This window comes from Bombina bombina, chromosome 1, assembly GCF_027579735.1.
Source record: "Bombina bombina isolate aBomBom1 chromosome 1, aBomBom1.pri, whole genome shotgun sequence".
Lineage (NCBI taxonomy): Eukaryota > Metazoa > Chordata > Amphibia > Anura > Bombinatoridae > Bombina > Bombina bombina.
In genome coordinates, this window is record NC_069499.1 from 111,304,413 (window position 1) to 111,319,236 (window position 14,824).

Sequence of the window (14,824 nt, forward strand, 5' to 3'; positions counted from 1 at the left end):
CCAACTTGTTTTATGGGGACTTGTTAGCTTTTAATTTTTTTTATGCAAAGAAGCTATTACGCTTAGGTGTGGGCACTGAACCATTCATCCATGAATCCACCCATCCGATTACATTGTGCATAAACAGACCAAGTTGTTTAAATATGTGGTAAACAGACAAACTCTTTCCAGAACTGAGATTTTGGTGCCCAACATTCTTATGCATGTCAGTAAATATAAGTATGGGCAAGTGTTAAATAATACTTAAACTGGGCAAGTTGTTTAGCCTGTGATATTAGATAGTGATTACACAGCCAAATCTTCTGGGAACCAAAGGTTTGGATCTGTCTCTCTGTGTGAGACACTCTAGTCCCATAGCTGAATCACCCTGGGACCCACACTGTTTCCTTCTGCACACTTTATTGTAACAAATAACTAACCTTCTACAAAATCTCAGGCTGACTAGGTGCTTTTTTTAAATGTTTCCTATTTGTTCTTTAGTTCAGTTCTTTTGTATTTATTATTAAGTATGGTTTGTAAGAATCTTCTTTACATCTGAGAAGGTAAGATAATTGATCTAATATTATATTAAGATCTCAGTATTAATTTATGAGAAAACAATCTTTCAAGCATTTTTTTTAAATTGTTTTATCTTAAATAGAGTTTCTTTTTAAAATGTCATTGGGTCATAAAAAAGGTCACCTTTTCAAATTCTTAGCAGAAAGTCATAATTGGATAATATACCTGCTGAGCAATTTACAGTTCAATGAAATGTTTTATTTTTTCCCTTGATGTACGACACGTCTGCTGTTAATTAGTGTCTATATTTTTTGAGGTCTAGGAAAGGTATCCTTTGCATAGGGGAGCAAATAATCAATTCTCCATAAGTGTCAGTACTTAGTAGTTTAGTCTTAAAACTTTGCAAGCCAGTTATGAAAATTAATCATAATAAAGTATAATTTAAACTGTCTGCGTAGCAGGATCATCTAATGCTTTTGACTCAGTTTGTATATCGTATTTGTTTGCATCCTATTTTTTTAGCTTTATATATTTTTTACTTATCTAAAATTTTGTATAGGATATTGAGCTTCAACGTATGCCTCTAGTTTGAATTAAAATATTAAATTGTTATAATTGTGCTTTCTCCCTTTTAAAAAATGATAAAAAAAATATATTTGTAATTTGTTAAATGTAAATAAAAGTTTATGAAGGTACATTTAAATAATGACATTTGATTTAAAGGATTTCCAGAATTTTTTAAGAACTGCATTAGTGTAAATACAAATCATTCCCACATAGGGCCCCATTTATCAAGCAGTTGGTGGACAAGGTTACCAGCTAGGGAACCTGTTTACCTTCATTTGGGGTGACTGGTGAACAAATGCGTTTATCAAGCAAATGCATGTGGAGGGCTGTCTCCTCTTCTATTGCAACCAATCATGTCAGAGCAAGATATGTAAAACATTCTGGATGAATAAGGTAACGGTTATTTAAAGGGACATTAAACACTTTGAGATGGTAATATAAAATGATAACTTATATATATATATATATATATATATATATATATATATATATTTACAGTATATATAAATAAAATCTGCAATATACTTTCATTATTTATGTTGTCCCCTTTTCCTGTAATTCTATTCTTAAAATGTGAGCTATACATCTAGTCACCTATTTATAACTAGCCCTAACTGGTCACAGCAGAAAAAGTAACCTAAGTTACAACATGGCAGCTCCTATTCTTTTATAGACACTAAAACTTTACACTTATTTTCTCAATATTTAAACAACTAATGAAACTTAAAAAAATACATCTACATGTTATTCTCAGACTAATCTTTTCTTTGCATGCATCATTCTATCTAGCATTTATTTATTGTTTAATGTCCCTTTAAGTCCTTTACCTCAGAGATGTCAGGTAGCAGTGGTGATAACTTAACTTGCAGGCTTGCATAAGTGAGCCTGCACCACAAGGAATAAGCAGAGCACAAAGTCCCATATTACGAGTGGCGCGCTAATAGTTACGCGCAAGCGAAAAGGGGTTTATCGCGGGTGTTTGCATGTGTCGGGTGTAGCCTTCATATTACAAGTTAAAAAGTAAACGCGACTGCGTGAGCGCAATTGTGAATTACGCTAGAATGATTACCGCCTCCACAGAGCTCTGGTTAACTGTTTCGTGATACAACAAAGCACAAAACACATAACAAATACATTACAAAGTACAGTTACACTCATAATAACATCATCTAATAGAAAATATATAAAAAAAAATTTGCACAAAAAAGTGCTAAAAGATATGAGGCGTTAGAAAAAAATGCAGACAAAGGGCTTCAACATAGAGATACATACATATACATGTCTAAATATGTATATGTATGTTTATGTGTGTGTGTATAGGTGAATTTATGTATTCATATATGTATATATGTATTTGCAGACATTTATATACATATGCATACATATATAGACATATATAAGTGCATTTGAGCCCTTTGCAGTTAAGTAGATGAATACATGTACAAACATATTTATGCAATATTAATTTTTAATACAGTGTTATACTGTGTACTCACTGTAAATATTTCACAATCCAATGTTCTGCACATGGCAGAATATTTTCTATGTATTTTAAAATAGATATTCATATATATATATATATATATATATATATATATATATATATATATGTATATATCTATACCTATAAATAATCATATAGATATATAAGTGTAGATATATATTGTACCAAAATACCATCAGATATATGTTTAAATATGTATGTATGAAGATATAGATCATATTCTGCTACAGTATGTGAAGAACATTGGAATGTGAAATATTCATATTTTCATGTCGTGTTACTGCACTTGAGAATATGCGATCGGGTTTGCACGAGTGTGAGGTTTCCCCCCCACACTTTTTTTGCTCCATTGACTTCCATGGGGGAATATGTTAATGCACACACGATATTCAAAGTTTGTCTTTTTATGCGCCTCGGGTTCGTGTGTGAGTGAAAACAGTTTACTTTCAACTTGTGATACGAGCACTACCCGACGCACACAAAAAGCTTACTTTGCGTGGGCAGGAACAATAAATACCACTTCACTTGTAATCTGGCCCATACAGTTTAATCGAAAGATTGTCTTAATATCCATTTAATATTTTCTTCAATGATCCTGTGTTCTTTGGCTAATGTTAACTACAGCAGAGGTGCCCTTACTTCAGTTGGACGATTCTACTTTTTTGTGAAGATTGCCAGTGTAATCTATGCATGTGCTAAGCATGAGCATAAGAAAATCTGAACTTGCACATGAAAAGACCTCATGCTCTTGTACTAAATCCCTTTTTTATTTAATTGATGCCATTGTAATGGTGCAGAAAATATTTAGGCAAAACAGGTTTCTCTATTACTTTCAACCTGAGCCCATACTATCACTAGTTGCTGAGAGGAAAATGGGAAATCACATAACAGTCTTGTGATCTACTGATTTATTTCTTGGCTATCGAACACTCTGAATGAGAATGTCATCAGCACATTCTAACACTGACATACCCTATACTTTTACAATATAATCTTATGGTATTTCCATAGTCACATAATTCTGCCAATCATTTATTTGGCCAGAATATGAATTAGGTGATTTAGGGGCAAACACTGAGGGCCAGATTACAAGTGGAGCACTAATTTATTGCACGCCCACAAACGGGCAAATTTGCCGGTTTGCGGGCATGCAATAAATAAAAAGCCATTACAAGTGTCTGGTTATTGCTACCGTAAGCTCATGGTAGCAATTAGCGCTCAGAAAATTAAGGTCAGTTAATTTTGTCCCCCAACTGCCACCAAAATTTAACGTAGTGTACCCTTTAAAGTAAAAAAAAATGTAGCATCTTTTTTTTTAATAACTACAGGAGGCAGTTTTAAGAGGTTAAAAGTTGCAGGTGTGGGGTGTTAGAAAAAAAACAGCACTGAAAAGTGCCTTTACATTGCGGTCTATAGGAACTGTGTGTTCCCTGTAAATATATATGTATAAGCAGATACATACTGTATATATTTACATTTTCTTCCCATTACTGCGCAGCTTACCCCCTTTGCTGCGCTAGTTCTCATTCAGTGACTGAAAACATCAGAATGAGGTTCTCATTGGATTGGAGCCTATGGAAGCACGCTGGTATTACTAAATTGAGAGCTAATAATCTAATCTAGCCCTGAATTGGTTAAATTAATATTAACTTTGACATAGAGTGTCCTCTCCCCACAGTCCATGCTTTTACACAGAATCCCCTGACATTTTTGTTATAGGTGCTAAATGTTTTTGCAGCTTCCTAAAGGATAAACATTTATTAAAAAATACATATTTTATATAATAGTACTTAACTTAACTTATTTTCCTTTCTGAGTAAGTTGTCATAACTGCATATGCTAGTTTTTACTAAATCAGCAAAATAAAGCATAACAATTGCTTTACATCTGCTATTAGTAATTGTATGTTACATTTTTTCTAATTTCAGTGGCTGTGCCATCGTCTGTGCCCTCGCCCGCTCCATTATCAGCACCCCCTGCTGATCCAAAACCAAACGGGCACCACCAACCCCTGCCCCCTTCCCTGCCCCCCTCCCTTCCACCCTCCCTTCCACCCTCTCTCCCCCCATCCCTGACCCCTACCCCTAGAATGTCTATTTGCTCCCGAGCTACTGTGGTAAGCACAATGGACAACACATCATCCGGCGGCCTGCGCTCTGTCATGAAGTGGAAGACTGTACTGGCAATATTTGTGGTAGTTGTAGTGTATCTTGTCAGTGGTGGCCTTGTCTTCCGGGCTCTTGAACAACCATTTGAAAGCAACCAGAAAAACACTATTGCGCAAGAGAAGGCAGACTTCCTGCGGGACCATCCTTGTGTTACTCAGCGAGATCTGGATGACTTGCTTCAGGTAAGTGACTCTTTTAATGTAAAGAAAAAATACAAACATCTATAAACCATATCATAAAGAGATTTCATAAATACGTACAACAACAATATTTTCTGTGCGCTCACAGAATCTCCATTATAAAATAGAAATAGCAATAAATGTAACATCAACATAGTTTCCATTTATTCTACATGGTTCATTTTTTGTATGGGTTATAGCAATGCAGTTGAAGTATGAGTTAACAACTGAGTAATGAATGTTTATTGCTGTTAGCATCTTAAAAATTGTTGCACAAAGTCTCCCAGGGCTGGATTTACAGCCCAGGTGTCTGCAGGCACCAAACTCTAAAGCACCCCCCCCCCTCGCTCTCCCTGTTCACATGAACCTATAGATACAGTCTAAAACTTTATAGAATTATGATTTTTGTTTACAGCAGCTGTTACTTTTGCCACATAAAAGGCAGTCCATGATCTATAACAAAACTCTCCAGATAGTATTTGCCTAGTAAAATAAATTCCAGTCAGAACAGTATTTGTTTTTTTTAAATATAATTTACACAAGAAAAGTGCAGGTTGTCTAGACTGGGGCTTCATTTAGAAAATTTGCTGACCAACCCTGCAATGTGTACAACCAAGGGTCAGTTATACATAATGCATCATATGCCTGCTTGGAAACACTACACCTGGTTGCAGTGAGCAGAGGGCGGAGACATCAAACCTAAGAGCACTCTGGAAAGACCTGCATGACCTGCATGTGTTAGAAGCAGGGAGACTGTTTATCATGAGAGCGGAGATTTTTGGAGATCTAAGCTACTGAAGGTCTGAGTAACCGCTGATCGGGTAAGAGGAGGAAGGCTAGCAGGTGCAGCTTGACTTTAAGAGCAGTTGTGTACTGCGGTCACTGGCTGTACTTTGTAAGCCTGCAAGCAAAGTTTGTAACATCCCATTGGAAGCAACATGTCAGAGTGTGTTAAGGGAGCTGGGAATTGGCTCAATCCAGTTTGAATATAACTGCTATGTTTTGTTAAAACACACAGGATGGACAATCCCAATATACTTTATAAATGTTATCCTTTTTGGATGATGAACTAACCTTGCTTAAGAACTGAGGTTAACAATCCGGTAGGAGCAATGGACGATATGTGTCTATTTAAATATGCTATAAGGTCTTAAAGGGACATGTTTAGTATTGCACTTATGTGTAAAGTGTATAAGTAAATGGTTAAAAAAAAGCACGTAGATGTACTTATATGTATAGATATATTGGTTCCAATTTCACATGGGAATTCACTTGTGTCTGGGAGATGCATGTATATGAACAATAAAAGAACTTGTGGTTTAATGCTAAAAGAGTGCTGATTTCCCTTACTTTAGGAAAGAAGTTTAATCATACCTCTTTCATTTATCTCTCTTTTTTAAAGGTTAAAAGTTATTTTGAGGGCTGCACCAATAATCCTTTGAATAAGGTAAATAATTTTAACCATTTGTGTATAGATTATAACACAGGACTACACCCTCTCCCTGCCCCTACAATAATATATATATATATATATATATATATATATATATATATATATATATATATATATATATACTGTATATATATATATATATATACACACACACAGAGAAGTACACTCACAGGAACGAACAACCGGCTCAATACTATTGTTAGCCTGTTCTATGGTGATTTACCATCTGGGTGCAGCTTTTTAGCCCAGTAATGCTTTTCACAGAGTAGAACTTTCCTGTAGTATATCAGTTTTTCCCCGCCTATTACGGTCAGTCCAGCGCTGAAATACCAGGCAATTCCTCTCTGAACAAGGAACACAGCAACCCCAGATGATCGTTTAGGCCTTCATTGGGCCTCGTCAGTGAGATGTAGCCATATTCCTCTAAGCACACTGAGCAAGGAGTCCACATCTGGTTTCCCCTTTTTCCCATAGGGAGACTAAATATACACAGAGAGAAGCACACTCACAGGAATAAACAACCGGCTCAATACCATTGTTAGCCTGTTATCTGGTGATTTACCACCTGGGTGCAGATTCTCTCTGTATGTATTTAGTCTCCTTATGGGAAAAAGGGGCAACCAGACATGGACTCCTTGCTCAGTGTGCTTAGAGGAATATGGCTACACCTCACCGACGAGGCCCAATGAAGGCCGAAACGATCATCTGGGGTTGCTGTGTTCCTTGTTCAGAGATGAATTGCCTGGTATTTTGGTGCTGGACTGACCGTAATAGGCGGGATCAGACTGATATACTACAGGAAAGTTCTACCCTGTGAAAAGCATTACTGGGCTACAAAGCTACACCCAGGTGGTAAATCGCCAAAGAACAGGGTAACAATAGTATTGAACCAGTTGTTCGTTCCTGTTAGTGCATTTCTCTCTGTATATATACTGTGTATATATATATTTATATATATATATATATATATCTATATCTATGCAGCCACCAATCAGCAGCTAGAACCTAGGTTATTTGCTGCTCTTGAGCTCACCTAGATAAACTTTTCAGCAAAGGATAGCAAGAGAAGCAAGAAAATTAAATAATAGATGTAAATTGCAAAGTTGTTTAAAATTGTATGTTCTGTCTAAATCATGAAACAACATTTTTGGGTTTCATGTCCCTTTAAGTGTGATTCTAAGGCTACTATCATAAACACTTATGTCCCTAGTAATGGTTCCCTAAATAGCCAAATCCCCATGAATAGAGTTAATCTCTACTATTAAATATATAGCAAAGAACAAAACAAAAGAACTGAAGTAAGGGGGCAGTTTGCAGATGCTTAGATACAAGTTAATCACAGATTTAAAAAGTCTATTAATATAACAGTGTTGTTTATGGAAAACTGGGGAATTGGTAATAAAGGGATCATCTATCTTTTTAAACAACAAAAATTCTGGTGTTGACTGTCCCTTTAAACTGCCTGGAAATTATCAAACATTACCTGGGACCATTCAAATTCTATCCTGGATTTCTCAGCTCTTCTCTGACTGCTCAAACGTTGCCTATGGACTGGCCAGACTGCCCCAGCCTTGTGATATGAAAATATTGGGAGGTTTGAGATTAAGAGCTTTTTACACAGGTCTATAAAAGCAATTGATAATATTGCCGACTCCAGCACTTAATAAATAGGTAGAAATTACAATTTAAATAATGCGTTTTCAAAACTTGTCACACAAAATGAGCACTGAAAAATTCTGTTGTTTTTATCTTTTTCATAGCACTGCCCTATTAAATAGTCATTCTGTTCTACATTTTGTGACCAAAACTTTATGGTTACACATTTAGCATCACTCCCCCTTACAAAATAACAACATTTTAGAACGACATGTTTGGACTAATTAGTAATTGGAAATTAGATAAAAGTTTTAGTTTTTTTTATGTAGCACCATTGTAAACATTATAGAGAAATTAATACATTTTGTACATCCACTTGAGACTACGGTGCAGGTGCTATTGCTTTTGAAGGTCATCAGCTTTATAGAAATAAATAAATAAAAAAATTAAAAATTGAGTTGAGAAATGGCCACAGCTACAATGAGATATTGAGGCCTATTTATAATCGAAAAATGCCGACAGCATACGCTCTCAGCATTTATCATTGCACCAGCAGTTCACCAATACCGCCCCCTGCAGATTTCCGGCCAATCGGCTGCTAGCAGGGGTTGTCAATCAACCAGGGGGTGTCAATCATTTCTGTCCGAGGCCTCAGAGCAGGCGGACAGGTTATGGAGCAGTGGTCTTTACGGAGCTTGATACATATGTCCCATAGAATAGCAATAAAATCTAATGAATGTGCAAAACAAACAGATGAAACAAGTAAACTAGGGTGAGTCTACACAACTAATGTGTAAAATAATGTTTATTGCCCCTTTAACACAAATAAAGTGACAATAGCACACAGCCAGGGGGTACTATAGGAAATTAACTCACAAATCAAAAAAAGCAGACATCACACTTTATAATTGTTGCAATTCAGGCATGGAAAAGGATTACCACTTCTCATACATATAATTCATTAAGGGACACATTGCAAGCTATTTAGCGCTTTCGCTTGTGCGCAAACACCCCCAGAAGTAAGCAGTTATTGCTCGCACGTTAATCCGACAGGAGTTAAACCTACAGCGCTAATCCAAAGGTAGTTATAAAAATTTTACATTCCAATGTTTATTTTATTTTAATATATATATATTTCTATATATATCTAATGCATCTTTTGTAAATAAAAATATATATCTATACATATATATATATATATATATATATATATATATATATGTGTGGAGGAATAAAGGACGCACTCTCTGGGTCTTAATGAACAAGTATTTAATAATACAACATTAGGTGATGTTTCGTGGGTGACTAGCCCCGTCCTCAGACCCTTACACAATAATGTAACAACCTCCTATAAATATACTAACTTACTTACCCTCCACCAACACCTACGATCAACCGGAAGTGCCCATGGCGTCCTGTCCGCACCACTACTCAGGTCCGACATGTACAAGTACAGACATTAGCGAATAATGCCACACAGTATACTTCAGTGTCAAAGCATAACAGAGCATGTAAAATCAGGGAGTTACAACCTTAAAGATCATTGTAAAGTATCACAGCAGAACATAGTAATATCAGCAATTTCAACATCTTATACTAAGAATACTGACAATGATCCTAAGCAAAAGTTCAATAAATACAATGAATACAATAGTACCTACAAATATATGGTCACTACACAGAATAGTAAAAAATGTTTGTTTAATTTTTACTTATTTTACTAGTGCTACTGTCTGACTTAGGTACCTATTCTAAGTTGTAATATAATACCTAATATGAACAATATTAGAGGAAACAGTGCCAATCTAAGTTGGCATTCAAACCTTTGGGAGCAAGGGTATTTAAAGTGAATATCCATTTCGACTCCTTTTGTAACAACAGTTTGGCTCTGTCTCCCCCTCTATTTAACCTCAGGACATGGTCAATGATAGTATATCTAAGGTCCGAAACCACATGGCCAGCCTGCGCGAAGTGTCTAGCAACCGGCTGGTCAGATTCCTTTTTACGGATTGCCAGTCTAATAGCTGCACGATGGTTGGCCATGCGGGTGCGGAGATTATCAACTGTTTTCCCTACATAAAACAGTCAACAAGGACAATGCAACAGGTATACAATGAATTCTGTGGTGCATGTAACCCTGTGTCTAATAGTACATCTCTTGTTAGTATGTGGATGCATAAATGTTTTGGTGTTACTAAGGCCACTACATGTAGTGCATCCAAGACACCTATAGCATCCCCATTTTGGCGGATTTAGCCATGTAGTACTCTTATAACTCTCCACTGGATCCACTTTAACCAGAGTGTCCCGTATCGATTTAGACCTTCTAAATCCAACTCTTGGAGGTCCCATCTTGGTAAAAGGTAGGGTAGTATCAGTACTGACATTTTCCCAATTTTTTCTTATTGCTGCTGGATAATCTTTCTTGTCCACCGTATAGGTTGTAAGATAAGACAACCTATTGTCCAGCGGCCTGCAGATTTGAGTGGACAAGGCTTCCTCTTTTTGCAGATCCCAGAATCTTTTTAGTTGGTTGTCAATATGTATTTCATCATAACCACGTTGTAAAAACCTCTTCTTCATCTCTAAGAGATGTTGCTTTGCTTGAGCCGGGTCACTGTTATTTCGAACTATCCGCTTGAATTGTGATAAAGGGAGGGCTCTCTTTAAAGCAGGAGGATGACAGCTAGTGGCTTGTAGTAGTGAATTCCTGTCCGTTTCTTTACGAAATAGAGTTGTGAGCAGTTGATTCTCCCGTTTATAAATTCTTAAGTCCAAAAAATTTACCATTTCTCCACTAGAATGTATTTTAAATTGGAGATTGGGAAGGACCTGATTTAGCTGCTGAAACCACAACTGCAGATCTGTTGATGGGCCATCCCATATCATAAACAAATTGTCTATGTATCGACGAAAAAAGGTGATACTCGAATGTTGGAAAAGATTTGTATAGTATTGCTCAAATTCTGCCATATACAAATTGGCGTATGATGGGGCCACATTCGACCCCATAGCCGTCCCAAGTAATTGAAGATAGAATAAGTTTTCAAAAAGAAAATAGTTCATACTAAGACAGAAATTTAGAAGCTCCAAAATCCATTCGATATCCGGACCTATGTAGGGGTATCTACACAGATGATTGAATATGGCTTATAAACTTTGGTTGTGTGGTATCACCGTATAAAGGCTAACTACGTCCAGGGTGACTAGCAGCTCAGTGCCCTTAAGTGTGGTAAGATTTTTGAGTTCCTTTATTAGAGCCATCGAATCAAGCAGGAAGGAAGGCATATTCTTAACCATGGGTTGCAACAAGGAATCCAGAAAAGTGGCTATAGGCTGTAACAGAGAGCCAATAGCCGATACGATAGGCCTCCCAGGAGGTAAAGTTGCGTGCTTGTGCACTTTGGGTAGTGTATAGAACACTGGAGTAAGAGGGAATTGTACTGTCAAATAGGCCAGTAGTTGAGAATCAATCTGACCGTCAGCTAGTGCGTGTTGTAAAGATGCATCAACCTCTTTCTTGTATTTCTATATAGGGTCCCCAGGGAGTTGTCTGTAGGTAATGGCAACGTTGAGTTGGGTCAAAGCTTCTTGGTAATATTTGTAATCTAACAACACCACTGCTCCCCCCTTATCCGCTTCACGGAAAATGATATCTTTGTTGTTGCTCAAATCCTTTAAGGCTTTTGTTTCCTCTGTAGATAGATTATTTCTGCAATGTTCTTTGGTTTTAGAGCAAACAGTCTCTACTTGTTCAGTCAATAGCCTACTATAGGTTTTGATACTTGGGTTAGAGCATGTTGGTAATTCCTGTCCGTTTCTTTCGAAATAGAGTTGTGAGCAGTTGATTCTCCCGTTTATAAATTCTTAAGTCCAAAAAATCTACCATTTCTCTACTAGAATGTATTTTAAATTGGAGATTGGGAAGGACCTGATTTAGCTGCTGAAACCACAACTGCAGATCTGTTGATGGGCCATCCCATATCATAAACAAATCGTCTATGTATCGACGAGAAAAGGTGATACTCGAATGTTGGAAAAGATTTGTATAGTATTGCTCAAATTCTGCCGTATACAAATTGGCATACGATGGGGCCACATTCGTCCCCATCGCCGTCCCAAGTAATTGAAGATAGAATAAGTTTTCATATTTACTACTCGACCACTCCAGCACGTTACTTTGGGTGTACTACACTGTGGTTTGTGGAAACATTTGTTACTATGGCAGACATAGATATGGACATGGACAATGATATCCCTGGTGCAACTGTATTTAACTATACACAAGATGATGCAGACCGCATCAGATTTGCAGCGTTACCCCTGAGAGACAATAAAGAACAGCCTGACCACCTTTATTCTAAATGGCTTAAATTGAAGAATAGATGTACAGACTTACAGCTCCATGGGAGTTTTCTATCAGAATACCATTGCAAGATGTATATACCCAGATGATTCAGGGTAAAAAATATACCTACCATAGGTAGGAATAATGCTGCCTTTTGCACAAAATGGTGCAGTATTCTTAATAAGTGTTCGCTGGATTTAATCCTTTTAGTGATTGAAGAGGTAAGGACACTTATGCAGACTGCTGAAATGGAGGTGATTAAATTTGAAGAAATACATAAGCCTGTTTTAGAGGCTGATCAGGATAAGAATTGGCTTACCAAACTAGAACAACAAGTTCAGCAATATCAGCAAGAATACCATCTTCAAAAACAGAAAATGGGATATTGTTACAATGGACTATAAGAATAAACGGGTGTATCGGTTGTTACTCAGCCCTGAAGAGAGAAGGGGATTGGCTGATGCACGGCCACGAAGGCAACGTTATCACAAACCCAGGAATTTAACAACTGTTGATTCCTCTGGAAATAGCTTAGGGTCTGATGGAACTACAGGATCTTTCTCTGACACATCCATTAATACTGAAGGTGTTGTAACTCGATCAAAAAACTCAAGTGGCACAGGCCACACGTCAGGAGGGGGGGGGATCAAGAGGAAGACCCCCCAGACAACGCAGGTTCTAACCGAAGATATAGTCATAAAGCTGAGCTCCTATTGCCTAACCCCTATAGAGTCAAGAGTTCTCAATAAAGGCCTCTCTTTTATCCCTACTGACTATAATCATCCATTCATTATGTATTTGGATACTCAGAAGTTTGAGAGGATTCTCAGACTGAGGGAACACTTTGGGAACACCAACTCGGAAGTACCTAAATTTAGGGCAAAAGGGAGATATGACCCAACAAGCTCTAACCCAAGTATCAAAACCTATAGTAGGCTATTGATTGAACAAGTAGAGACTGTTTGCTATAAAACCAAAGAACATTGCAGAAATAATCTATCTACAGAGGAAAAAAAGCCTTAAAGGATTTGAGTAACAACAAAGATATCATTTTCCATGAAGCGGATAAGGGTGGGAGCAGTGGTGTTGTTAGATTACAAATATTACCAAGAAGAAGCTTTGACCCAACTCAACGATGCCACTACCTACAGACAACTCCCTGGGCACCCTATATGGACTTACAAGAAAGAGGTTGATGCATCTTTACAACATGCACTAGCTGACTAGACGGTCAGATTGATTCTCAACTACTGGCCTATTTGACAGTACAATTCCCCCTTACTCCAGTGTTCTATACACTACCCAAAGTGCACAAACACGCAACCTTACCTCCTAGGAGGCCTATCGTATCGGCTATTGGCTCTCTGTTACAGCCTATAGCCACTTTTCTGGATTCCTTGTTGCAACCCATGGTTAGGAATATTCCTTCCTTCCTGCTTGATTTTATGGCTCTAATAAAGGAACTCAAAAATCTTAAGGAATGAAGAGAAATAGAGGGGCGCCTCATGTGTGGTATCTTCAGTAGGAAAATCAAATTGGAAAAAAATATAAAGCCAAATGAGTACTCACATACTCCAAAAACACACTTATGTGTTGGTAGGGGCAGGCTGCAGAATTATAGAGGTGTGACAGCTCACCTGTTCGACAACGCTCTTAGCGTGAAGTGCCGGTGCTATAGTAGAGACACAAAATACAGGCACTACATGTGCAGACTATTAATGATATAACCAGTAGTGATTATTTAGAAATGATGGTACTCACATACTCCAGGAGCACACCAATGTGCTTGTAGAGGCAGGCTGCAGATTGGGATAGGTGTGGCAGCTCACCCAAACAGAAGGTGTCCAGGTAGATCTCTTGTATATCAAAAAAGGCAAATGGTGGGTAGCAGAAATCCACTCATAGAATAAAATATCCAAATTTTTAATAAAATTCGGATATTTTATTCTATGAGTTGATTTCAAATTGGAAAAAAATATAAAGCCAAATGAGTACTCACATACTCCAAAAACACACTTATGTGTTGGTAGGGGCAGCAGAAATCCACTCATAGAATAAAATATCCGAATTTTATTAAAAATGTGGATATTTTATTCTATGAGTGGATTTCTGCTACCCACCATTTGCACCATTTGCCTTTTTTGATATACAAGAGATCTACCTGGACACCTTCTGTTTGGGTGAGCTGCCACACCTATCCCAATCTGCAGCCTGCCTCTACAAGCACATTGGTGTGCTCCTGGAGTATGTGAGTACCATCATTTCTAAAGAATCACTACTGGTTATATCATTAACAGTCTGCACATGTAGTGCCTGTATGTTGTGTCTCTACTATAGCACCGGCACTTCACGCTAAGAGCGTTGTCGAACGGGTGAGCTGTCACACCTCTATAATTCTGCAGCCTGCCCCTACCCACACATAAGTGTGTTTTTGGAGTATGTGAGTACTCATTTGGCTTTATATTTTTTTCCAATTTGATTTTCCTACTGACGATACCACACATGAGGCGC

At 37.4% G+C, this 14,824-nt stretch overlaps 1 protein-coding gene across 1 annotated transcript in view; it reads left to right on the top strand.

Annotated features, from left to right (window-relative positions):
- The first annotated feature begins 4,618 nt into the window (after window positions 1-4,618).
- KCNK10 (potassium two pore domain channel subfamily K member 10) overlaps window positions 4,619-14,824 on the top strand; it is a 135,678-nt gene continuing 125,472 nt past the window's right edge. The window contains exon 1 of the mRNA XM_053689419.1: window positions 4,619-4,919. Within this exon, the coding sequence (XP_053545394.1) occupies window positions 4,659-4,919 (261 nt within the window). The 5' untranslated portion in view covers window positions 4,619-4,658. The remainder of the gene's footprint in view (window positions 4,920-14,824) is intronic.